Source organism: Rhinatrema bivittatum, chromosome 9, assembly GCF_901001135.1.
Source record: "Rhinatrema bivittatum chromosome 9, aRhiBiv1.1, whole genome shotgun sequence".
Classification (NCBI taxonomy): Eukaryota; Metazoa; Chordata; class Amphibia; order Gymnophiona; family Rhinatrematidae; genus Rhinatrema; species Rhinatrema bivittatum.
Genome location: NC_042623.1, coordinates 199,058,681 through 199,085,008, shown reverse-complemented (window position 1 = coordinate 199,085,008; position 26,328 = coordinate 199,058,681). Strand labels below are relative to the sequence as shown.

Here is a 26,328-nt window from a genome sequence, read left to right as displayed (position 1 = left end):
TGACTTCCAATAATAGATGTCTGCTTCCATTTGCAAGACCTAAGAATGCCAATCAACCACAGCCAAAAGGTCAAAGTGAGATCGTGCAATAAGCGCTCTCTGAACACTGACCTGGAAGTTCTATAATGCAGTGCTGACCATGCTGCACTCATTCATAATCATTCTCATGCATACATTGAGGTAAGAGCTTTTTAATTTTTTTTATGCACAATTAATTTTTTCCTGGTGATAAGCAGCTAAATTAGCCGTAACATGTAGCGTGGAGGTCTCTGGACCAAGGATGCTGGACCTCTGTTTCACAGATGTCGCAGGCCCCAGCGTTCACATCGATGAAGAATTGAGGCTGTCTTTCCAAACGTATTAAAATTTGCATTTAAAATGGGAAATTATTTAAAAAAAAAACACATTTCATAAAAACAGGCACATTATCAATTTGACCATATTCAGAGATGATGCATTCTTCAGCTGGCATTCGTCTTTCCAGAGGCTGGTGCCGATTTGAGAGAGATGTTGAAGTCCTAATCCCACGCCACACACCATCCTGTCAGTCCACCCCACACCCACCGTGTACAGACACAGCGCCGAAATAGTCCCCAGTGGTCTTGCGGCAGAGCTCATGCCCCCCCCCCCTTGTGATGTCTCCATCTGTGGCAGGAGCGAACATTTCAGGCTCTGGCGCCAGGTCCCAGGTCCACATCGTGATTACTGCCCATGCTGGAGGGTGATAATGTGCAGCCTGCAACACACCAGTACCACATTACTTTCTCTGGCAGTGTAACCGGCTGTTCAGTGACGGCTCTAACGTTTGTGTGCGCCCCTCTTTGTAAGGGAATTCCACTGCTGTACGTGGCGCAGACCAGGGTGTAAGCAGCCAGGTTTTGCAGCTGTAACCAGCATCGGCGGGGGAGGGGAGGAATGTGAGTACTACTTGTTTAGCAAATTTCCAGCCTTTGGTACCCTCTCCAGAGAGCTTTCATGTGTCGCGGATTAGTATGCGCTTCGGTTCTACGTACCAAAAACTGGGTACTGTTCTGTCTTTGGTACCCGGCCCCCAACCCGTTTCGTTCTGTAGCGGAATAGTATGCCCTTCTGGCACCATTCGTCTCAAAGTGCACACGAATCTGTTTTTGGTGCCCACCCCAGAGAGATTATAATGGCATTTTACGTATGCGCATTGTTGTGACTTGCATTTCACACTTACCAAGCAATCAGCTGCCTTCGTATTTCCTTTCAGTGAAATTGTGGGCCAGCACCAACTGAGCGAGGATGAAAGGGAGTCACGGCTGCCTCCCCCAAACTTTGAGACAGCACTGATATATCTTCATGTACACATTACAGACAGTTTGTATGTTCAGGAAGTGGACATGCTTCCTATTCAGATACGCCGTTTCTCTCCTGGCATGGATGAGAGGGCAAAAAGCAACATGTGTGCGATCAATCGCTCCTGTTATATTCGGCATGTCAGTTGTGTCATAGAAAGCGGGCCCTAAGCTGCTGTGGTTACTTGAGGTTCTGCCTGACCCGTTTCATCGTGGCCCTCAGGACCTAGCTAAAATGCCTTGAAAATGTTGACTGGTCCATACCAGCCTCTGTAGTGGCTGGAATGAGCCCAGGGTGAAAAAATGCAAGGCACCAAGAAGCTTGACCTATCCTGGAATGGCTCATCCACATAGTGACGAGGGCAGATAAAGGAGCACATGGTCTATCCAGTCTGCCTAGCAATTTGCTTATGGTAATAACTGCTGCACCGAGCGGGTTACCCCCATGCGGTCCATTAAGGGTAGGAACTGCTGCTCCACGCAGGTTACCCCCATGCGGTCCATTAAGGGTAGGAACTGCTGCTCCACGCAGGTTACCCCCATGCGGTCCATTAAGGGTAGGAACTGCTGCTCCACGCAGGTTACCCCCATGCGGTCCATTAAGGGTAGGAACTGCCGCTCTGTGCAGGTTATCCCATGAGTTCTGTTAAGGGTAGGAACTGCCGCTCTGTGCAGGTTACCCCTATGCATTCTGTTAAGGGTAGGAACTGCCGCTCCGTGCAGGTTACCCCCCATGCATTCCATTAAGGGTAGGAACTGCCGCTCCATGCAGGTTACCCTCATGCAGTCCATTAAGGGTAGGAACTGCCGCTCCGTGCAGGTTACCGCCATGCAGTCCATTAAGGGTAGGAACTGCTGCTCCGTGCAGGTTACCCCCATGCGGTCCATTAAGGGTAGGAACTGCCGCTCCGTGCAGGTTACCCCCATGCAGAAATGTTACGCCATCCCTTTTTTCAAGCCTTTAGGGATCTGCAATTATTGTCCCTTGCCCTTTTGAATTCATTAACTGTTCTTGTTTTCACCACCCTTCTGGGAGGGCACAATCTGTTAGAGGATCTGCATCATCCTTGATTTCTTCATAGAGCGAGAGAATTGCCCTGGAGCTCAGTCTGTATGTCCACACCACCTCCATCAACTCCAGCAGTGTTGTCCTCAGGCGGGATATCCGCCTCCTGCGTGCCCCTCTGCAAACAGCTTGAGCCGAGTCTCGCTTCTCTCGGGCCCTCCTCTATTCTTTTGCAGTAGACCGTATTCCTGCCCTTATCCAGGAGCTAAAACACCCACATAAAAAAAAAAACAGGTACTAAAATGTCTCCCTGCTAGCACAGTGCTCTGGATTGCCCAGTAATTGTTAATTGCATCATTTACATGGCACGTGCCTGTGCTCAGCCAGCCATGTGTTTTTACTCTGATATTTGTGCTGGATATTTTTGGCTCTAAAACCTATAATTGCATAGGTTAGCACTGGAAAAACTCGTGCAGAAATCGGAGTAAAAACATGCAGCTGGCTTAACGCGGCTTCTTATGTCTGTCCCTTTGTAAGCCAGAGAGATGTTTTATTTTTATTTATTTATTTAAATTCTTTTATATACCGCCGTTAAGCTGGGAGCTGTCACAACGGTTAACAATGAGGCACATAAAATGCAGGTATTATACCAACTAGACAGGTGCCTGTAAGTTACGGTACAGAGTTTCATAATAACTATAGGGTGAGTGAGATAGATATGCTTAGATTTATTAGAATAGTTTTTATCAATATATATAATCTACATGTAATCTGTTACTGCTTAAAAGTACAACAAAGTCATGTTGCTTAGTTGTGTTTCGTTAGTGTACAAACTCATTACTCTCTACGATTCCCTGGATTCTATTCACCGTTCGATCTAACCATAGCATGAGCCTGGATAGTTTTGCTGGCCCTTTCCGATTTGGGATTCACTAGTGGCTTCCAACTCATGGTTTCAACAACCGATCCAGTTTGCCTGGAAGCATGGAGACCAGCTTAATACAGGACAAGTCATCTGTTAACTTTTTATAAACTCTTTATTTATGATTTTAAAAGCATAATACAGATAACACAGCAGTATGATACCAGGGTAAGGTCAAGGCATCAACAAAGTTACAGAGATCAATTATGGCAAAGCCTAGACAAAAGAGCAATACTAAACAAATTCGCAGACATATACACGTCGTCTGTTTCTTATATATGTGCACAAAGTGGAACATGATATTGTTTGATATACACAGCTTATTTGTAATGCATGAAAAACTAACCAATTGCTTTTCCCAATTTATGCATGCGAACTGTTATGGTAAATCATTGCACTTAAGTGCAGCATGATCAGAGCTGCATTTTATAGACCTTCCAGTTCAGTGTCCAAAGAGCACTTTGTATATCATTTTGACTGTGGTTGATCAGCAGTTTTAGGCCTCGCGCTACGTTGGGTTCTGTGCATTAAGTCCCAGTGTTCTATTTAGTGGATAGCTTCTTAAAAAGATTTGGCACATAATGGGTTAATGTGAGACCTTGCCAGCTTCTCTTCTCAATATTGCTAATATCAGAGTCTGAGGATAGTGTTGGGTCCATGTTAATTTGGGCTGGGTTGCTGCTGGAAAAGGCAGCCCATCTGAGTCCCATGAATCCATTAGATTTGCCTTGACGTTCTGGAATGAAGGTAAATTAAAAAAAAAAAACAAATGTTCTGCTTTGAAAGGTGTGTTTCACTCTTTTGTGTGCATAGAGGAGCAAAGAGAGCCCGGAGCATTGGCAGCGCCTTTTGGTAGCATTTCTGGGTTGCATTTCTCAATATTTTCCTTTTCAAAGCCCTGCAGAGCCCTAGTGGTGGCACAGTGTGATATCACATTTAGAGCACTCCAGATATTTTAACAAAAGGACCACATTTTAAACCGCAAATAAGCATTTTTGATATCTGGGAACCGGAGTCTGCAACTCCAAGCTTGTGCTAGTCTTTACTAGGGTGCTTACGTTTCCATTTTGTTTCAGATAAACCAAGAGAATTAATTTACATTCTTCATCAATCAGCAGCGCTGAATTAGCCATGACATATGGGTGTCATCTGGCGCCAAATGGACCTTTTTTTTTCTTTTAGCTCAGAGCATTTTCTCTACTGAGCATGTGCAGGAGGCCCCTTGTGGTCATTGCCTCATGAGCCCCCTCAGTATTTTTTTTTTTTTTTTTAATCTGAGCTGCAGCATGGACGTGCACCCTTTTCTCTCATTTTTCTTCAGTTATATCTCTTGGAATTTTTTTTCTTAAGACTGTGGTTTTGCCCCAGCAGTTCCTTAAACAGCATTTTCAGTCCTATGTAAAGAACAAAAAAGAATTTGACTTATTCACAGAAATTTCTGGCTCCAAGAAACCCATCAGTGGCTTCAAGGATTGCATCTGTGATAAGATGTCCATCACAGATGACAGCGGCATTTATCAGTTTGTCCTAGGGCCTGACCACAACCGATGTAACTGCTGTCACTGCAAATGGATTACTCTGCGATCTCAGATGGCCAGAGCCTGGAAGATGGAGGAACTTCAGAAGTCTCTAAAGAACCGCGGGTAATCCTCCTCCCCCAGAACGGAGTCTCTTCTGGTTTCCTGGGCACAGAATTGAACAGGTCTCAAGTAGATAGCCCCCCTTTGGAGCAGGCCTGGGGGACCTGTCTTAACTTGTCTGAGCATCATTTACCTCAGCCTGCGGTGCCAGGGAAGCAGCACAGTCAAAGCATGAACCACCGGCACTGTCGACGCAACATTCAGTCCCAGGGCCACATCGAGCCCCGGAAAACGTCCAGCACAAATGATGCTTCTTCCCTCTAGCCCTGGAGCGCAGATCAGCACAGTCTGTACACTGGACTTTGGTGCGGCCACACATTCAGGGAGGATGGAAGGTGCAGAGGGAGATGTACTCTACTCACCTCCTGTCTCAAGAGCGGTTTCTCCACTGAGACGACTCTAGTAAGACCTTTTTTTCTAGAAGCACCGGATCCCATCTGCTTGGCGCTCCCTCGCAGCGAAGGTCAGGGTGGGCACTTCACGCCCTCCAGGAGGGAGTTCCTTTTGCCACTCTGGCCTCCAGAAATCTGACTCTTTTTTTCTTTTCCCCTGAGAGCCAGGAGCACACGTGTAACCTCTCACCAGTTGGTAGGCAGTCGTGCATGTGGCACTCGGTGGAAAATAATTGGCTGCCTCTGCCCCCACACGTCTCACTTTGAAACTGCTGTGTGCATCTTAATGTTGTCTCCTGAGTTCATTTAGATGTGTAAACTAAAGTTCTTTAAATCTGTGTGATGTATTTAATGTTAATTTGGCAAAGACCTGCAAGGGGACAATTAATCTATTGATCAGGGCTCGGTCACTCTTGTTTTAGATAAATTCATGATTGATTTTTTGTTTTATTTGAAAATGCCTCTTGTCCTCTGAAATGGAATAAGCGTCTATGAATCAGAGAATCTGCTTGGAGGTGGGTGAGAGAGAGAATTGGAAAACTTTCTCTTATTTTTATCAGGGGCGCGCACACTGTGTGTGCCCACGTGCCACGTGGGGGAGGAAGGGAAGGCTTAGGATGCTCTCCCTGTATCAGTCCCTCCTATTGCACTCTGTGGGGGGGGGGGTGTCACCGGAGAGGGGGGGGGGATCTCTCCCAGGATTGAGACAGAGGTTTCCCCTGTAGCTTGCTAAGGGCACGACCTCGCCCCGAAGTCTTGCGATGGGGAACAGAGGTGGTTTTCGGTAGCTGTAGCTCGGTCCAGGAAGTGCTGCGGAGGCTGCCTCAGACCTGGCCCAGGTCCTTGCTGCCAGTGGTTGGAGGGGGGTTGATCGAGCGCAAAAAAAAAAAAAAGCCATCCGAGGATTGAAGCTACAGTGGCTAAAGTGCCGTGCACTTGCAACTCTGGGGGAAACGGAGCGAAATCACCTTAGAGAGAGCTCTGGCAGGCCATGATGCTTCTGGAAACCACCGTGAGTTCTGAGATGACCCTAAGCTGCAGGCGCCGCATGCAAGCTTCTCGTCTGGAAGGATGCGCAACTGAGGGGCTCGAGTTGTGCTGTTCGGAGTTACAAAGGGGTGCACTCGAGGCTGGTTGAAGATGCTTATTTGCTACTTCGTCAGTTGGTGTTGATGGAGAATAGATTGCGATGTTTGAATGGGAGAGGCTGTAACTTTCCCCAAGTTTCTCGCAGAAGCGGTTCCCTCTTGAATATTTTTTTTTTTTACTTTGCCCCTTTTGGAAAGAAGTTTGGGAGCAATCAGTACTGGAAGGACAGCCCTGGATCCTGCTGGGCCTCCGAGGAGCTGGCTTTAGGTCTCCTTTTTCGAACAGAAGGACGCTGTAATAATTGTAGAGTTGGGCGGCTTTTCCCGATAATCAGAACAGATATTAAGCTGCTTCAGCAGATGCTACAGGAGGTGCTTACCCTTGATGGGGAGTTTTTCTTACCCCACCTCTAAGTGTTTGTTTACATTTTTCTAATGTTTGTTAAATATTTTTTTTGACCCTAAACATTTGAGACCATTTGTACATAAAAAGATTTTCTGAATGGTCAGCTGTGATTATATATTAAGTATTTCATACATTTGATGTTATGCGATCTTGCCATTTATATTCTGTTCTAGCGTTAATACTTTTGTCTCTTTTCCTTATGGCTTGTTACAGCTTTTGCCTTATTTCTGTTGGAGCCCTCTTATATTGGGGGTAATGCAGTGATTTTAATATTCGGATGTTTATACAGATACTGTCTTTTTTTTTTTTCTTGGTATTTCTCTATGCATTTCTCTGTTTTCTGTGGCAGGATACTTATATTTGTTGTAAAATATTTAAAAAAAAAATGCATCTGGCTGGTCTAGCAAGGATCTAAAAAAAAAAAAAAAAAATTAGGTAAGACTAAACTTCTCCTTCATCTCTTGCTATTGCATCTGGAAAACATTGATGTGCGTGGTGTAACTGAAGGAATTGATTTGAAGGAGAGCTTCAAGATCCAAGTAAAACAGAAATGCAAAAGTAAATGTGTTTTCCTGTTAGGAGCCAGCTAATCTGGTTCTGGTCCCCCGCCACACACACACGTATGCACTTCCATTGGGCATGGATATTTGTATATAAGTTGTGAGTCCAGCTGTAATTTGTGGGAAAATACAGAAAACGTGTGTTAAAAATGAAAAGAGGGAGGAAGTGACGTCATCCATGCAAATGGCAGCCTGAACCTGCGGCTCCTCCGTTCAGCGACAGCATCTAAATACATCGAGCACTCTAACAGCACTACTTTGGGGCCAGAAACGCACCCGGGGCACCCCAGCACCCATCCCATGTCGAGCCGGAAGAAACCGCTCGATTTTAAAAAGTATTCTTACCATAAACTGGTCTTAGCTGAGGACTCGCTGGAAAACAACATGGTGGCTGGCAGCGTGGATGCGGCAGAATCGCCGGGGGAGCTGGGGGAGGATCAGCTGGATACTTCAGAACTGCCTACCAAGGCCGACATGAAGCGCTGGTTTGCCGATTTAAAACAAGAATTGGCTGCCAATACCGCCGACCTCCGAGCCTCGATTGAAGACATTAAAGGGGACCTGGCCGAGAATGGGCGGCGACTTTTTGAAGTTGAGACCCGAGCCGAGGCAAACAGCGAGGAGGTGAAGGTAAACCGTACGAATCTCTCCCTTATACAAACGGAGGTAGAACGCCTGCAAGACAAGGTCGAGGACCTAGAAAATAGGTCTCGGCGGAACAACCTCCGCTTTCGTGGGGTGCCTGAACTCCCTGATTATGCAGACTGTGCTGCGGTGGTGAAACAAATCTGTGGCATGCTGATGCAGGCGGGGGAGTCGGCCCAGCCCCTATCAGCGGATGCAGAGATCCAGTTAGTGCGAGTGCATCGAGTTATGGGCCCCAGGGTCAGTAATCTCCCCAAAGACATTATTGCCTGCTTTCAGGACTATGTCTTAAAGGAACAACTAGCAGGCATTGCTCGGCGACAAAACAAGTGGCAATGGCAAGGCCACGAAGTAATGATATTTATAGATCTCTCCCCAGTGACCATCAAGAAGCGACGGGACTTCAAACCAGTTACAGAGCTTTTGAGACGGGAAGATATCCGTTACAGATGGCTGTTTCCCTTTGGGCTGTCCTTTTCTGTGAAAGGGGAAGCGCACCGAGTTAAAACTCCAGCGGAGGCATCGCAAATACTACAGACAGCCGGCTACGGAGAGATCGCGGAGCTGCCAGCGGCACCTAAGCCACCCTTGCGCAGGGAGGACCCACCCAGGTGGCAAAGAGTCAATCGCGGTGACAAGCGGCTGCGGAGGCACCCGGACAAGGAACCACAGGGATGAGTTCTTCTTGGGTCCTGGTTTCTTGTTGTTTGGAGTCTGGACAGTGCAGCTCATATTGCCTAGTGCTGCGCTGAGTGCGCTGAGACACACTGGGCCTGCTTGGAGCAGGTCTAGTGGCTGATTATCCTTCGCTGCACCCTGTGTTGCCATGTTCTCTATCTTTGAAATGTTGTTCATTATTGGTTTGATTGGTAATCCGATCTCTTATCTCCAGGAGTGTTTGTATGTTTACTTTTGAAAGTATATAAGGTTTATAGCTGTCGAAGGGGGAGGGCTGTTGCTGGAATGATTGTATCCTCCCATATATACAGGGTATGGGCCTCTACGGAGGACCATACCGATCGGGGGGTGGGGGCGCGGGGAAGGGGCATAGAGGTGGGACTGACTTATGGTTTCTTATTATTAGGGGGACTGCCAGAAACTGGTTATGGGGGCAGGTGGGGAGCTCGATCTAGTATAGCCATCATCAGCTTACACTAGGATTTCTCTTTTGTTTTTGATATGACGTCCATACATATCCAAACTCTAAATGTTAAGGGCCTCAACACCCCATTAAAACGCCAGTCCCTTTTTTCGGACTTGGCCCAGCATCACACGATGATAGCGTTCTTACAAGAAACACATTTGAAAAAGCGATATGAGCGCCTACTACGTAATAGCGACTACCCGGGACAATACTGGGCGGCACGGCCACTAGCCCATAAATATTTGGGGGTGGGCATCCTTATTCACAAGAATTTACACTATGAGCTTCTAGGCTGCTATCCAGACCCGGAGGGTCAATACGTTTTAGTGAATGTGGCCATTGCGAATGTCAAATATTCTTTACTCAGTGTTTATGCTCCTAATGTGGCTCAGGATGCTTTCCTAGCTCGCTTGTCGCAGTTTCTCGATCAGAGCGCAGAGGGCCACCTCCTTATCGGAGGGGATTTCAATTTAACCACGAACCCCAGGCTAGATAATTCCAATGGCAGTACTTCCAATAAACGGAGGGAGCGCCAGGGCTTCCATAGTTTTTTAAGGCGTTATGGTCTGATTGATACATGGCGGGTCTGGCACCCCAAGCAGAGAAATTATACTTTTTATTCTAGGGCCCATAAAACGTACTCTAGAATTGATTACCTGTTGGTTGATAAGGGATGCTCCAACCAGGTTACTCAACCTGCCATTGGGGCTATCACCTGGTCCGATCATGGTCCGGTGTCTTTACAATTAGCTATTTTGGCATCAGACCCCGGACAACGCTTCTGGAAGCTCAACGGCAGCTTATTGGAGGATGAGGGCTTCTGCGCTCTTTTGTATTCTGACATTCAGGAATATTTGTTAATTAATGATACCCCAGAAATCACACCGACCACGCTATGGGATTGCCTTAAAGCTGTAGTAAGGGGTAAACTTATTGCCAGGGGAGCCTCCGTCAAGAAACAAAAGCAGAAGGATAAACTCGAGACCATACAACAGCTGCAGAGGCTGGAGCTTCTGCACGCCAAAACGGGGGCAACGCGTCTTTTGCTGCACATGGACCAATTGCGTATGCACCTGGTGTCCATAGAAGCAGCGCAGATAGCTTATCAAATGGACCGAATGAGACAGCTTTTTTATGAGGGGGGGAATAAGGCAGGGAGGCATTTGGCCCGCAAGTTGAAGGCTAGGCAAGTCCAGTGCAACATTGTTAAGATAAAGGATGAACGTGGGGATATGCTTACCTCTAATCTGGACATCAGGCGGCGCTTTACCCGGTTCTACTCTGACTTATACGCTCCCAATTCTCGCATTAGCCCTGACGCTATAGCGGAATACTTACAGTCCATTCCGCTCCCACAGGTATCACTGGAGGATCAAAAGTTCTTAAGCCGCGATATTACGGCAGCGGAGGTACTGTGGGCAATACGATCCCTGAAAGTGGGCAAATCCCCGGGCTTGGACGGGTATACGGCCGTTTTCTATAAAAAATTTGCTAATATATTGGTAGCCCCTCTTGTAAAATTATTTAACTCGCTCCAAAACAAATGTACCCTGTCCAGGGAGGCTAACTTGGCAGGGGTGACCCTAATTGGTAAGCCTGGGCGTGACCCTACGGTTTGTGGTTCTTATCGTCCCATCTCCTTAATTAACTTGGACTTGAAATTGCTAGCGAAAATCCTTGCACAACGGCTTAACACCTTTCTGCCTGCTCTGGTTCATTCTGAACAAGCTGGCTTCATTCCGGGCCGGATGGCGTCCGATAATGTTCGGAAGGCTATTGATGCAATGTGGTGGGCTAGGACTCAGCATATACCCATGGCTTTGTTGGCCATTGACGCCGAAAAGGCCTTTGATTATGTGCACTGGCCCTTTTTATTCCAAACCTTGCAAAAGTATAATTTAGGGGACAAATTTTTACAGTGGATTTATCAATTATATGAGGGGCCGACTGCCTGCTTAAAAATTAATGGTGCTTACTCCTCCTCATTCGCAGTTCAACGGGGAACACGGCAAGGCTGTCCCTTATCCCCCCTACTCTTCGCCCTTTTTTTGGAACCCTTTGCCTACCGCATCCGGCATAACAATAGTATTGCGGGGGTACAGGCTGGCGAGTTCTCCTCCAAACTGTCCCTTTTTGCGGACGATTTACTGTTTACCATTACGGACCCCGGGCTATCTTTACAGACGCTTACAGGGGAACTCCAGGCCTTTAGTGCGGTTTCGGGTTTTACCATCAATTGGGAAAAGTCTGAACTTTTCAATGTCACCTTAGCCCCAGAGATGGTAACGCAGATCACACAACATTTCCCGTATCGATGGGCTAAGCGCCAGTTAAAATATTTGGGGGTTAATCTGGGATTGGGACCCGACTTGTTTCAGTTAAACTATCCGCCTTTACTGGCTAAAATATATAAGGATCTAGAGGAATGGGACCGCTACCATATCTCCTGGCTGGGGAGATTGGCGGTCCTTAAAATGAATATTTTGCCTCGCCTACTGTATTTATTTCAAACTTTGCCACTAGTAATTCCTGCCAACCTTCTGGCTAAGTGGCAAAAACGGTTTAATCAATATCTATGGAAGGGTAAGAAGCCCAGAATAGCTAGGGAGACTTTGTATCTTCCGCGTTGGCAGGGAGGTATGGGTATGCCTAACCTTGCTAAGTATCTCGGGGCTGCTCAGCTAAAGGCAGCGGTGGATTGGCACTGTGTTAAGCGTTGTAAGCCATGGGCGCTCCTAGAACAGGCGATACTGGGGTCTCTGCCTCTGGGGGCCCTGTTGTGGCAGCCACGGTCTTCCTGGCTCCCTGTGGTGCAGCTGCCGGGCTCGGTTGAGACAACTCTCCATATATGGAACCAGTGGAGGAAAGCTTTGGTGGGCGTGCAAACTGTTTTTCACAGTACCTATCTGTTCCACCATAAAGATTTTCGGCCGGCGGGTCACCCTCGGGTCTTTTCCCACTGGATTCAGCAGGGTATAATTCAATTTGCCCACATCTGGGAACCGGGGGGGCTGATCCCATTTGCTTTACTTAGGGAGCGGTTCCAATTGCCAATGGGAGATCAGTTTAAATACCTGCAAGTTAGACATTATTTCCAAAGCCACCAGGTGGACGCTGCATTGACCCAGGGCATACCTACCTTTGAAAATATGTGCCGACAGGCGGATAGAGTTGATAAACATATTTCTAACATTTATAGTCTACTAAGCGGTAGATTTAATATACTGGCACCCCATATCCGAGCTTGGCAGTCGGATTTAATATGTGATTGGGAGGCGGAGGAGTGGCTGCGGGTGTTTCAGGGTTTGCGGAAAGGTTTAATATCAGCTTTGCATATTGAGAATGGTTACAAACTGTTTTTTAGGTGGTATATCACCCCCACCCGTCTCCAACACATTGTTCCGGGCTCTGACGGTCTCTGTTGGAAACGGTGTGGTGATAAGGGGACTTTTTTCCACCTCTGGTGGACATGTCCAGAGATACAGAAACTGTGGACTCTGGTTTCTGACTGGATTTCTGCCATCTTGAAAACTCAGTTTCAGTTAACACCATCACAAGCCTTGTTAAATAAAGACAGGACAGATGGCTACAAATATCATGATTACTTTATTAAATATGTGGTTACAGCAGCGAGATGTTCCATTGCTCAATTATGGAAAGATCCGAGAGTCCCAACGCTACAGATGATACAAGTCTCTGTTCAAAAAATGCATTGCTTGGGGCGTATCACAGCTTACAAGAATAAATCATTTCATTCCTTTCATAAGACCTGGGGACTATATGAACGCTGGCAAAGGGGTTTTTTTGGTTGACATTTGCTAGCTTGGGCTGGATTCTTGTACCTGCCAGAGAGTGATGCCCGTTATCTTGGTCGCAGCTCTAGGCGTCATGTGGGATCCCGGAAGTGATGGAGGCCTCCATTAGGTTGACAGTGTTGGGCCCGGCTTCTCACCTGTACCATACCCGCATATTATTTTATCATGATTTTCTGTGCATGGTCCTTTTATTTACATTTGGATGTACACCTCTATGGGGGGAGGGGGGGACTTGGGGACATCAGTTATATACTGGCATTGATCTTTCAGCTGGTTACTTCAAATATTGTGGACTGATTTTCAATGTTTTATGATAGCGGATTGTGTTTAGGATGTATACTCTTGCCAATAAAAGATTTAAATATAAAAAAAAAAAAATGAAAAGAGGAAAAAACATATTTAAAAAAAAATAAAATCTGAAACTAGGATTTCTGCTCATAACCCGCATTTCTTTCTGTTTCCCACGCATGCGAATTCCTTCAGCGTTTAACTCGTGGCCGCAGACTGTCCACACACACACCTGCCACGGTAGTGGCCTGTGCTGAAGCTTGGTGCGCCCGAGCCAGGTGGCTCCCAAACCTGTCCTCATGGCGCCGCAGGCTCTCCGCAGTGAATACGCACGAGAGAGATTTGCATGCATTTGGGAACTGTTGCTCTTAAGCTCTCTGGTCTCAGACTTTACCACGGGCTAAATTCACAGCAGGTTAAGTAGGTGACGTGCAAATTCTAAGGACTATGAGGACATTTGACAAAAATCCATGCTAACTGTGGTAGAGAGGGATTTGCCTGCCCATGTATACGTTTTTATAAACTACAGTCCGCTGCTCACATAGTGTCTTCATTTTTCCCCCTCACAATGCTGCCTGTTTTTTGTCATGATGTAAGTCCTTTTCTTACAGTATTACTGGAATGATCTTGTCGCTGGCACAGAGAATGTCTCCTTTGTCTCCCTAACCGGCCCTGCCCATTTTTTTTCAGGCACCGGTGAATGACCCGTGCGCGTGTGCCTCGTTTATGGGCCTGAAAGCTTCCACCACCAAAGATCACCTTGTACGAGCCATCCTGGAATCCATTGCCTTTAGGTGTGACGTGTTGCTTTCTCCCCTCCTGCTGGATCGTAAGCTTTGCTAGAGAAGGACTTAGCCTGCCTCTGACTGGGCCATTATTTCCGATATGGTAACGAGCATTGATGAGTCAGAAAATTACTAGCGGTCCCTCAATTTACCTGTTTTGATGTTTACGTATATATTCCCATTTTACCAAAAAAACTTTGATCGCCGACCTCCCTTCCTTTTTTGATAGCAGGGCCTCTCTTCTGAGTGCATTCACTAACCCTTCTAGATTATTTTTTCCATCGGCGCATCATCCACTTTTCTCATCTCCCTTCCATCTATTGCTATCCATTCACCATTTATGGTGAAAATTTAAGAGTGAAAGGTCTGTCCCATTTCTCTGTGCAAGAGAGTAGCTTCGGGTATTTGTCCCAGCTATGCATTTCTCATCTGAGGAAGCCTTGGACATCAGACCATGCTAGTCTTTAGCCTGCATCTCGATCATCTACATTTAAATCCCCTTTGTGGTGTGAAGTCAGATGCTAAGATGGTAGAGAAATGTTTGTGTTTTGCAACAGTCTGCAAGGTTTACACTCTGAAATGCCTTCCAGTGTACCACTTCCCTTCTGACTCACCCCCTGTCATGTAATGATGGGTTAGGAAGGACTAGGGTAGAGTGGCATTGCCCACAATTCAGATTCTAAGCTTTTCAGAGCCCACGCCCCCTTCCTGTTCACATTACCACATCTGACTGGTACTTAGAGCACCATCAGTGAATCCCGGTCAAGCTCTCTGTGTATGTGGGACTGTGCACGCATAAGATGCTTTATACATAGGGGACAGCTTTCAAAACTGTGTGTAGGATTGTAAAGCCTGAGTATTTTTTTATCTGCCAATTTTGAAAGGGAACATGTGTTGCCTGTGAATAATGACTCAAGAAAAAGTATGTGCACAGACTTGCACCTGCTGTTTGTGCAGGTACTTTTTCTGGGAAAATACACACATGCATCTGTTTTGACATGGACACGTGCTGAATCATTGCCCAGCACTGCCTCTTGGAAAGCCTCTCCTGGCTGTGCATAAAGTTATGCACATAGTATCCTCCTATGCACATAATTGACAACTGCCTACCCTGTCTTCACATAAAAGGACCCCATTTCTGTACACAAAACACTGTGTTCGGCACAGAAATGACTTTGAAAATTGCCCACTAGAGGGGCAAGAAGAATTCCGGCATGACGGTAGCAAAGACTTTCAGATTCTAAGTGCGGCTTAAAATGCAGATGGCTCCCAGAGGGGGGCCGATGTAATAAGACCCGCAGCAAAACAGGCGCTCGTGATGTGTGTGGGTTTTGATCACCACGCGCGGCTGAAGCTGCAAATGATTTCCGTGCACAAATCCGCGCATGTACGGAAAAATGCGCAAACCTAAGCGTGGTACAGGGCCTAGGTGGCCGCATCTGCATTCAAATTCGCACATAAAAGCGAGTGAGCAAATGAACGGGTCTCCCTATTAAGTGAAAGTATGACCCTGGAAAGTATTTTTAATATTTCCAATAAGTGTGCTGCAGAAAACAGGGCAAATATTTTCATGGGTGATAATTCACAGCAATCTTGCCGCTCTTCTGGCTGTGTATCTGTCCGCCCAGGGAAGCGCTTACCTCTGACGCAGTGAAAAGCGCTTTGCTAAGCTTGGCCACTCTGAAGCCGAGATAGGAGCTCAGCCAGGCGTTGATCAGTCTGCTCGTGGCAGAAAAATCTGCACAATTGGGTGCTCATAAAGGCACCTCACAAATCTTGCCGTTTGGGTGTTGAGCTAGGCACTTATCAGGGCCGCTCGTGCTCTGTTTGTGGCAGAAAAATCCAGAAAGGCGCCTTGCTAATCTTGCCAGAAGAGCTCAGGCGCTCTTCTGGCCGCTCGGGCACTGAGCTAGGCGCTCAGCTCTGCCCCTAGAGAAGCATATACCTAAGCTGGCCACTCGGACGCCAAGATAATGGTTCAGCAAGGTGGCTTTCAGGATGCTCAGATGCCAACATAGCCCCCCCCCCCCCCCCCCGAGTTGGCACTGACACTTAACTCGTGCCCTGACTGTGGCGGTAAAAAAAATTGCATTAGAAAACTCGCACTAGCATTAGCGCGGCTCCCTGCATTGCCTATGATTAGCTAATCGCCTCCTTTGCATGCCTTTAGCATGCATTCGCGCAGGAAAAATCGCAGGTCTGTAAGTGCTTTTTTCCCACGCACACAAAACCCTTATTACATCCCCGTATAGGGCTTTGCGCGGGAAAACTCGCGTACATCCGCGCGCAAACCCGCGACAGCTTCAGCGCACCTTATTACATCAGCCCCAGAGAGAGAATCCAGATTCATTTATCGGCACCAAATCCATTAAGAGGGGAGGACTCCTAGCAGCACAATTAATACATAGCACTTCTTGTCACATTAACTTATTCGGTCACAAGGTGCTGCCGGTTGAATTCTTCCATCCTTCCCAAACACATCCAGGCTGCTTATTTAGATTTAAATGGGTTCTAGAACCCTGGCCCAGCGGATAGGGTATTTAAATCATTTTGATGTTTTAGAAATGCCTCGTTTTAATTTTTTTGTTTTTTGTTTTTTTTAAGAAACAAACAACTTTATGATACAATGCAGAGAGAGACTTGCATTCCCATCGCAAACATTCGGTAAGCATACTTCTGAAGTTGTGTGTGTTTATAACTTGCCTACCTTGAGAGAAAACTACTCTGGAATCTAAATCTAAATAAATAAATGAAACACAAGCAGTGTGAAAAGAGCGGATGGTAACAGAGCTAGAAGGAATGTGGAGAATTGAATTATATTAACAGAGTAGTCTGCTTTCATCACCAGATTATTCATCTTGAATAGAAGGAAGGGAGAAATAATAGTGAGCGGATTTGAGTATTAAGCAATCTCTAAGTGGTGAAGAGGAGGAGGAGTTAGAAGGGGAAAGGTTTGTATTAGTGATCGGCCAACAAAGCACTCCTAACTATTCCATCCATCAAAACAGCAAGACTAACCCAAGTAAGAGAGAGGGCACTATCCCTGGCAAGACCCTTACTATGGAACTCCATGCCCTTGGAGTTAAGACTACAAAGAGAAAACAAAACATTTAGGAAAAATCTAAAAACCTGGCTCTTTAAACAAGCCTTTCAAATAGAGAAGGGAGAATAGAACCAGGAAAGTGCAAGGTACAAACAATGAACACCCACACACCCAACAGTAAGCACTAAGTGTGTAGTTTTTAACAGATAGTTATTCACCAAAGGATAAGAAACGAGTATTGTACTCAAAACTACCGTAGAATGACCTGGACACAATATGTCACATGTAACAAATAACATTTATGACTGTTACCGAACCTTATGGCACCTGTGTAAACTCATTGTTTTTAGCATTACTTTTATGTGCCTTACTGTAAACCGTTGTGACGGTACTCACCTTAACGACGGTATAGAAAAAGATTTAAATAAATAAAATAGTGTGAAAGGAACCAACACTGGCAGTGCGCTGAGTTGGGCAGATTTCAGTAAAAGGAAGCGGGGGGTTATCCGTGGCTACCTGGTACATCCGTGTGCAGGTTTCATGGAGGATGCTGCACAGACCTGGCATGAAGGACATTTAGTCTGCTGCACTGATGCCACCTGTTCTCTGGCAGAAAATGAGGCTTTGTGCTGTAAATTGGGGCTTTACCATGTGTAAATCAGAGCAGCCCAATGCCAGTCCTTGACTGGCACAGGTAGCTCGGGTTTTCAGGATATCTGCACTGTCTGTTGGGCCTGTCTGGATGTATTTGAGCTGAGACTCAAGCTAGGTTGCATAGTTTGAGTGCCCTGACTTTGTGACTCTCAGGGACTGGGTTTCCGCATCCCTAGTGTAGATTTCCATAAAACCCCTGTATACTGGACCGAAGGGATCACCTGCGGGGGATAAAAATCTGCACGTTGGTCTAGGTTGGCTTTTTGAGGCCGATGCAGACAGAATATTTCAGATGCCTGCATCTTATGCATGCAAAAATCTCTTAGTGGGCCAATTGATTGCTTGTAAAAAACTGACTTTTTAAAAGGAACTTGCCCATCTGCTGTTCTTTGTGCTTGCTTAGGAGCGTGGCTTTCGGCACTATTGGAGAATGTTCCGTCTTGGCCTAGCCTTTCTTTAACCCGTAGTCTTAAAAATCTGTTTGGGTTCTAGGTGCACGTGGAGGACAAGGCTTTTGGTCCTGCCAAATGTTCGGACAAAGAAGGCCCTTCTTTCCCTAGATAAAGTGTTACATTTGGGACCATCTTAATGTGTGTTCAGGGCTGGATTGTAGGCACAGGCCAACCTAGGAACGTGCCTTTTGGCGCCAGATTCTGAACATGTCCAAAATCTGGGATTCCAGGTGCCGCATCCTAAATCCGGCCCTGTATTTGTTCTAGCATAAATTAAGATTAAATCCAAAGTGAACTTTTTTTTTTTTTTTTTTTTTTTCCCCGTCCCACCAGAGCTGATGGCGGAGTCTGTAACAACAGCTTTGTTATGCAGATGACGGCAGACTTGCTGAATCAGAACATAGACCGACCTCGGCACACGGACATGTCTTGTCTAGGAGCAGCCTTTCTGGCGGGCCTTGCTGTAGGTAGGTAGCCTTTTTGTTCCAGGGGCTTGCCACGGGCAAGGTTTCTCTTAGCGTGGCCTGTTCTGGTTTCGCTTAAGAAGGCCCCCAGCGGGCATCGTGTTCATCAAGGTCTGTTATGCCAAATCCTTTCCGCACTCCAGTTTGCAGGATAACAGGTTTGAAAGCCGAGGAATGTGTCTTTGTTTGCTAAATACAAAAAAAACCCCTAATCAATGGAAAATACTCACACTCTACATCCATCAAAGTGACCTAGCATAAAAAGTCGCACCTTATTTGAGTAAAACGACCTTTCCTGTCAGATCAAACGCTGCTCAACTTGATGCAGCGGTGACCTCAAAATATAATCATTGGTCCAAGTCCAAAACCTTGTTTTTATAATTACTAAAGTCCAAAATTCTTTAGCCAGTGAACATCAGTGATAAAAGTGCCCACCACTGATAAGGATGAAATACAAAAAAAGACTTGTAGCACAAATGCCTTTACTGCAAATTCCCTAAAAAGAATCCATCCTGACATGGCACCGTGTTTCTTAATATCCTGCCTCGGGGGCACGTGGGCACACACAGGTCACTCAAGTGGGTTTGCTAAATCCCCAACATCGCTTAGGGTCTCTGTCCTCTAACTGTATTAGGTCCCATGCCCTCAGAATAGCAAGCTGGTCCCAGGGGCGCGTCCAGCTGCGGTAGTGCCCGAACGCCTGTTAAACAGTGCGTGCTGCGCGATATGCATGGCCCTGCCCGCTGCCCGGTCCCAGTGACTACCTTTTTGCATGCGGATTTTGCAGGCATGAATAATTCAAAGAAGGTCATTGATGAGCAATTCGATTTTAATATGTTACCGCGGCTGACTGACAAAAAAGTGGTCAGCCACGATAAAATAATCTTTTCAAACGGCAGTAAACGTGACGTGGAAGCCCCGGGGCACCCTAAGGCCGGGAGCCGAGGCCTCCCTCGTTACATTTAAAGTGTCCGGATCTAGCCAAAAAAAAAAAAGCAAGCCACAGCTAAAGAAAAGGTTGAGGCAGGGGTCAGGGCTGCCCCCCGACTCCTCCACAAAAAAACATTTGAGTAAAATTCATGCGTGGTGACTGCTCATCCCCTCCAAAGTTTGAAATAGGATCAGGGGTCCCCACTCCTCACCCCAGTAGGACCCACTCATTGGGGTAACATTAAGAATCCGGTCCAGCATTTGGGGGTCGAAGTGCTCTCGAGCACCCCCAGACGGCATTGACCTGACCTTGTCACATGACTGGGGCACAGTTCCAGTGGGTGCGGGAGCGGAGCACGGTATACCCCAAAGAGTTGTGTCTATTGGGGTGAGGAGCCCTGACCCCCCCAATTATTTTCATTTAAAACTTGGGGGAGGCAGTCAGTCACTGCTTGTGCATTATATAAACTTTTTTTTTTGTCATGGAATTGAGGCAGTCCTGGCTTGAGCCGGGGTTCAGCCACAACCCCCACTCACCGTTTTCTTCAGCCGTGGCGGGTTTTGTTCTAGGTAGCGGCCCTTTAAGGCCATGGCGATCTCTCGAGGTTGAGGGGCAACCGATGTTTTGAAAATTGGGTTTGGAAGGAAGTGGGCTGGGTCCTCGCATCTGCATGTTTCTTTGGACGATTAAAAATGATGTCTCTGGCATTTTGGCATAAGTGACTTCCAGCGCAGTCCCCAGTGTCCAGACGTGCCACTGTCACAATGTGCCATGCTATGCTTGGTGGAGAGAGAGTGTGCACAAGTGAGAGCCCCCTCTACAAAATTACAAAGCTGTAGGATATTGGTAGTAATGGTGCCTTTTTACGGCCGCAAGCATTCTTCCGCCTTTCGTTTATCAGCTAGTGACTGGGCTGTAGGCGACCGACAGGAAGGTGTTTGTAAACAGGTATCTGAATCTGGACAGTAGAGGCAGGCAGGTCCCCAAGAGCTAGAAGATGAGCATTCGGGGAATAGTTCAAGGGTCCCATGACGGTCAGGCAACAGATGAAGCAGAAGTCCAACACAAAGCAAATTCAGAAGGCAAGATGCTTGGGCGAGCAAGAGTCTTAGAAACCCAATCCCAGAATGCTGTTGAGCCAGTGTTGTCATGGAGCAACTGCCATTAGCAACGGTAACATGGAATAGACTTAGTTTTTGGGTACTTGCCAGGTTCTTATGGCCTGGATTGGCCACTGTTGGAAACAGGATGCTGGGCTTGATGGACCCTTGGTCTGACCCAGTATGGAATGTTCTTAACTGGGTTTAAACACTGTTTCTTACCGTCCAGACAGATGAATCCAGAACCATGGGTTATGCACTTCTACCAGCAGATGGAGACAGTGTACATACCCCTGCAGTGACAGCCTGCCAGTATTCTCCATCTCCAACAGAAGATGGACGTGCATCTCCCTACTGGGGATTGCTTCAGCTTTAAGGAGGAGAATTTTCAAAGGGAAAGAAATGGCCCCTCCCCCCTTGAGTATTCCTGAGGTGATCTCCATGGTCCCTCAGATGTATGCCTTGGTCCGGTAGCTGGATTTAGCTGATTGTACAGCTTAAAAGCAACTGGTGTAGAAAGCAGAGTGTGCCCTCTCCCCCTGCAGCCGCAGACTGCCTCTGTACTCAGCTGGGAAGGGCTGAGCTCACTTAAATGTTATAAAGAAGAAACAGAGATAAAGTGGAGGGGTTTTTTTTTTAGGACTTCAGCCTCTGTGCTCGGCGCACCGTCCTGACATCTGTTCCCACTTCCATGCGAATTAGGAGAACTGGACAGCCTGGCAGGTTGAGTTAGGCCCTGCCGATAGGCTTCTTTTTCGTGTGCCGTATGGCGGCGTTTTTGCATACTTTTTTTTTCTGCGCAGTTGGCTGCCCCCTCTACAAGATCATTGGTGCGCGCGAGTGCGTCCTGTGCATCCGATGGATGTACGCTGCCTGTGCGTGCACTTCTCGCATATCCAATTAAGCACCAAAGTTTGGAGCGGTAACTGCGCTTAGCTTTTTGGCTCACAAACTTGGGGGCGCTTAAGTTTGTGCGCATAAATTTTGTTTCAGCGGGGCTTCGGCTGGACGCACATCTTCAGTCGCCTGTTAAGTGTCCCAATGGATTAATGGCGTCAGTGGCTAAGAAACCTAAGTGCCTTTTTCTCTATGCTGCCTGTCACATTAGGGCATCTCAACCTAAAGAGCCCTCTAACTTGTGCCAGCGCTGCTTAGAGGCTCTCGGAGAATTATCTTCCTCTGATTTTACTAAGCCTGGGTCTTCCCAGCCGGATGATGGCCTGGGTTAAGGATATGTCAGGAAGGGACGCCTGACCTTGGAATTCCCTTGACTGGTTCCTCAGCCAGGGGGCTGGCAGCTCAGTGGGCGCTGCACAGGTGCCTCCTATTCTTGGCATGGATCCTGCTGCCTTTTCTTAGGTAGAATTTTTTTTTTTCAAGGATTTCAATCCTTCCTACAGGCGCAGTCCTCGCGCTAACCAAGCCTGTCTTTTCAGATCCTCAGACGGTGGCCTTCCCCTTCTTCCGTACACCTTGATCTGCAGGTGTACCTGACAGGCATCTGGATGGCACTGATGATGAGGCCGGTCCTGACTCTCTGGAGGATGGGGGAAATCCCTCCAAGACTGGAACCCTATAGGACTGTTGTAGTTGCTGGGAGTTCCTGAGGCAGGTTCCATGTCTGAGCCAAAGAGAAATCCCATTTTGGTTTCTTTGCGTAAAGCCTCTTGTTTTTTTCCGAGGTATGGAGGCCATTCAAGAACTGAATGTTGTTGTTAATTTATAACTTATTGCTGGGATCATCTGGAAGGTGCCTATGTAATCCCAATCTTTAAAAAGGGCTCCAGGGATGATTCGGGAAACTATAGACTGGTGAGTCTGACATTGGTGCCAGGAAAAATCGTGGAAACTATTGTAAAGAACAAAATCACAGAATATATAGACAGACATGGTTTAATTGGACCGAGCCAGAGTGGATTTGCACAAGGGAAATCTTGCCTCGCCAATCTACTATATTTTTTTTGAAGGGGTTAATAAACGTGAATAATGGTGAGCTGGTGGATGTAGTGATTTAGATTTCTGGAAGATGTTTAGCAAAGTACCCCATGATAGACTCATGAGAGAATTTTCTTTTGCGGATTACTAACTGGTTAAAAGGTAGAAAACAGTCGGACTAAATGCTCAGTTTTCTCAGAGAAAGGTAAACCATGGAATGCCTCAAGGATCTGTACTGGGACTGATGCTTTTTCATGTATTTATAAATGATCTGGAAAGGGGAACAACATTTTAAAGTTATCACATTTGCAGGCGATCAAAATTATTCCAATTTCTTAAATCACAAGCAGATTGTGGAAAAATTGCAGGAGGAACTTGTGAGACTGGAAATCCAAAAGGCAGATGAAATTTAATGTGGTGCACATACTGTAGTTACATGTTAGGTTCCGTGTTAGGAATTACTGCCCAGGAAAAGGACCTGGGTGTCATAGTGGACAACACTTTGAAATCCTCGGTTTAAGTGCAGTGGCGGTCAAAAAAGCAAATAGAATGTTAGGCATTATGAGGACAGGAATGGAGAATAAAACTGCAAATGTCATATGCCACTGTATCACTCTATGGTGAGGCCGCACAAGAATACTGTGTGTGGTTCTGGTTGCTGCATTTCAAAAAACATAGTTGCTTTGGGAAAGGTATAGAGAAGGGCAGCCAAAATGATAAAGGGGATGGAACGGCTCCCTATGAGGAAAGACTTAAGAGGCTGAGTCTTTTCAGCTTGGAGAAGACATCTGAGGGGGATATAAAATCATGAGTGGAATACAGTAGGTAAATGTAACGGCTATTTACTCCTTCAAAACATACACCATGAAGCTAGTAAGTATGTAGCACATTCAAAACAAACTAGAAACCATTCTTTTTCACTCAGTGCACAATTAAGCTCTGAAATTCATTACTGGAGGATGTGGTTAAGGAAGTTAGCGTAGCTGGGTTTAAAAAAAAGTTTGAATAAATTCCTGGAGAAGGCAATAAACTGTAGATGTAAGAAATAGCCACTACTTATCACTGTTTGGGATCTTGCCCAGGTACTTGTGACCTGGATTGGCCACTGTTGGAAACAGGATGCTGAGCTTGATGGACCCTCAGTCTGGCCCAGTATGGCAATTCTTATGTTCTTAAATCCCAGTCCTTCATATGGCAGAGCACAGCATTGCCACTGGGCCAGACTTACCTGAATAGTTTGTGTGACCCTGTGATAGGGTCACTAACAATTCTGACTGCTCTTAAACTAGTTTACTTGTGTTAAATGCAACCCAATGTCACACTTGCATTATGACTCTTTAAGCTGATTTATTTACCATTCTGTGTCTGTGTCCTATATAAATCCCAGGTAACACCATTGTATTTATTGCTGAGTTTTTTTTAAAGCATCCTATAATGTGCAGAATTACTTGCAAAAAGTATTTTTTTAAATATAATTGGGGAAATGTTTATTTAAATTTTACTTTAAATGTGATATTCTACTTTATCAATTTTGCCTCAAAGCAGATTACATTAAAATATATTTACCATGCCAATTTGACAGACTCCTTTATTTTTGTTATCCCCATTAATAATTTGTTTCCATTCCCTACCCAATAAAATAAATCTGCCAGTATACATATTAATACAAATAAGCATCCCAGTGACAGACATACCACTGCCAACGAAATTCTGTGACCTGATCTCTTTTTTTCTAGTAAGTAAGAGAAGCGTGCTCAGATAGCCATATGTTGGTTACAGTACCCATCTGACATAAATATTGCCTTCGTTTTCCTACCTAATCATGTACCTTCTGTGATAGGGTTTTGGACCAGCAAGGAAGAGCTAAAGAAACTGAGGCAAACTGAACAGCTTTTTGAGCCGCAGAAGCCATGTCAGCATTACGAGCCTGCTATGAACAACTGGGCAAAGGCAGTGCAGCGCTGCATGAACTGGTACAGCAAGCCTTGACGCTTAAGGAAGGCATCAACGTTTCGTGAAGGATGCAAGGGGTGGACGGCTGCAGGGTTTCCGGAACCTCGCTGCGGGGAGTTTGCACAATAAGAGAGAGCCCAGGGTATTCCGGTTACTGTGAGCGCTCTCCGGCTGCTATGTGTCGTCGCCTTTCCATGTTCCATACGTGACTGGTCCTAATAAAGTGAAACTGAAATTCTCCTCCCAGCTTGTTTCTAAAATGATAGCCTCTGAAAAATCTCACTTGAAGACTTTTTTTCTTTAGATCTGCGGTGCAGAAAACCTCAACAAATCTGTTTTTCCTGTCCAGCTCTGAACAAGAAGTGAATCTTGCATCCTGATATTTTCCGGATCAGGAAAAAGGAAGAAACTCTGGCATGACGTTCAGAATTTGGGATTTTACGCTAAATCTTAAATGTGGTGGTGTAGAGTTAAAGCATGGAATTTCTGAACTTACAGGAACACCTTGATTGTTTAATTTTTTTTTTTATTTTTTTTTAACTGGAACAAACTTATTCAAATGCAAAACAAGTGCCAGAGATTTTTTTTTGTCTTAAGATCATGTGGCTTCATGTGATCCCTAATGTAAAGTAGATTTTAATTCATGCCTTTCACTTGCTTCTAGCTTTAAAATATATTTCAACACTAAAGAGCTAATTTATCATGGGTTTTCTCCCATTCTTTTTTCTATGTGAAAGATCTCTGGAGTAATTTATCAGCCTGGTCTAGATTAAGCCTATAGCTGGAGTCTCCACCCTTTTCAAGGGGAAGGTCACCAGAAGACATTCCGTATCGCCAAGAAGCAGGGGGGGGGGGGGACCCTTGGAGTTTGCTGAGTGGGAGGCGCATGGCAACGGTAGCATGTCTAGCCCTTAGGATGATATGACAGGCTTAGAAAGGGGAGGGTACAGGCTTCTTAAGGGTGTTGCAGATAGTGCCAGTAATAGATTATTACTTTCCTAAAGTGGAGACAGATGGACTCGGGACCAGTGGGTTATGATCCCCTGCCAGCAGATGTTGACAGAGCAAGCTGACGTCACAGTATATATAACCCTGCAATGACCCCCAGCCTGCCACTATTCTCTGTCTCCAGCAGATGGTGGATGTGCATCCCCAAATGGGGATTGCTTCGGGTTTTTTGGAAGAAGAAATTTGATTTAAGGGAAGTTTGACCTTGGGGAAACAGAGGGGTTTTAGGACTTCCTCCGGTCTCCGTGCTCGGCGTGCCATCCTCTGACATTCCTTCCCACTCCCGTTGGGGTTGAGGAACTGAGCAGCCTGGCAGGTTGAGCAGCCCTGGTGGGTTAGGCCCTGCAGTTAGGCTTTTTGCTTCTACGCCACATGGCAGCACTCCTGTGCGTGCTTTGCTGCCCTTTATAGGCCGTCTGTGTATGCAGTGTTTCGGCTCTGTCCACGTGTTATGTGCTCAGTTTTGGGCGCAACCTTTGCAAGCACAAATTTTGAACTGTTACAAACACTTTAGCTTGGCGCACAAGTTGTGCGTGTGTGTGCCTTGCCATGCTTACTTCACTGGTGCTTAATTTTTGTGTGCATAAATTTTTGATCGTGAGCCATTCAGATGCACATTTATCGCCACAATGTGCTGCTAAATGTGAAACCTAAGTGCCTTTCTCTTTGTGTTGCTATTAAGGCTTCTCAGCTTGACCTGTCTTCTAACCTGTGTCAGCGCTGCTCAGTCACTCAGGGAGACTTGTCTTCCTTAGATTTTGCTAAGCCTGGCTCCTCC

General features: G+C 46.1%; 1 protein-coding gene across 1 annotated transcript in view; it reads left to right on the top strand.

The window, feature by feature from the left end:
* The window catches only part of GK5 (glycerol kinase 5), a 105,556-nt gene extending 80,309 nt beyond the window's left edge, over positions 1-25,247 (top strand). Inside the window, exons 13-16 of the mRNA XM_029616488.1 lie at positions 13,916-14,019; positions 16,615-16,674; positions 18,493-18,626; positions 24,430-25,247. Coding sequence (XP_029472348.1) covers positions 13,916-14,019; positions 16,615-16,674; positions 18,493-18,626; positions 24,430-24,578 — 447 coding nt within the window. The 3' untranslated portion in view covers positions 24,579-25,247. The remainder of the gene's footprint in view (positions 1-13,915; positions 14,020-16,614; positions 16,675-18,492; positions 18,627-24,429) is intronic.
* Positions 25,248-26,328: the final 1,081 nt, after the last annotated feature.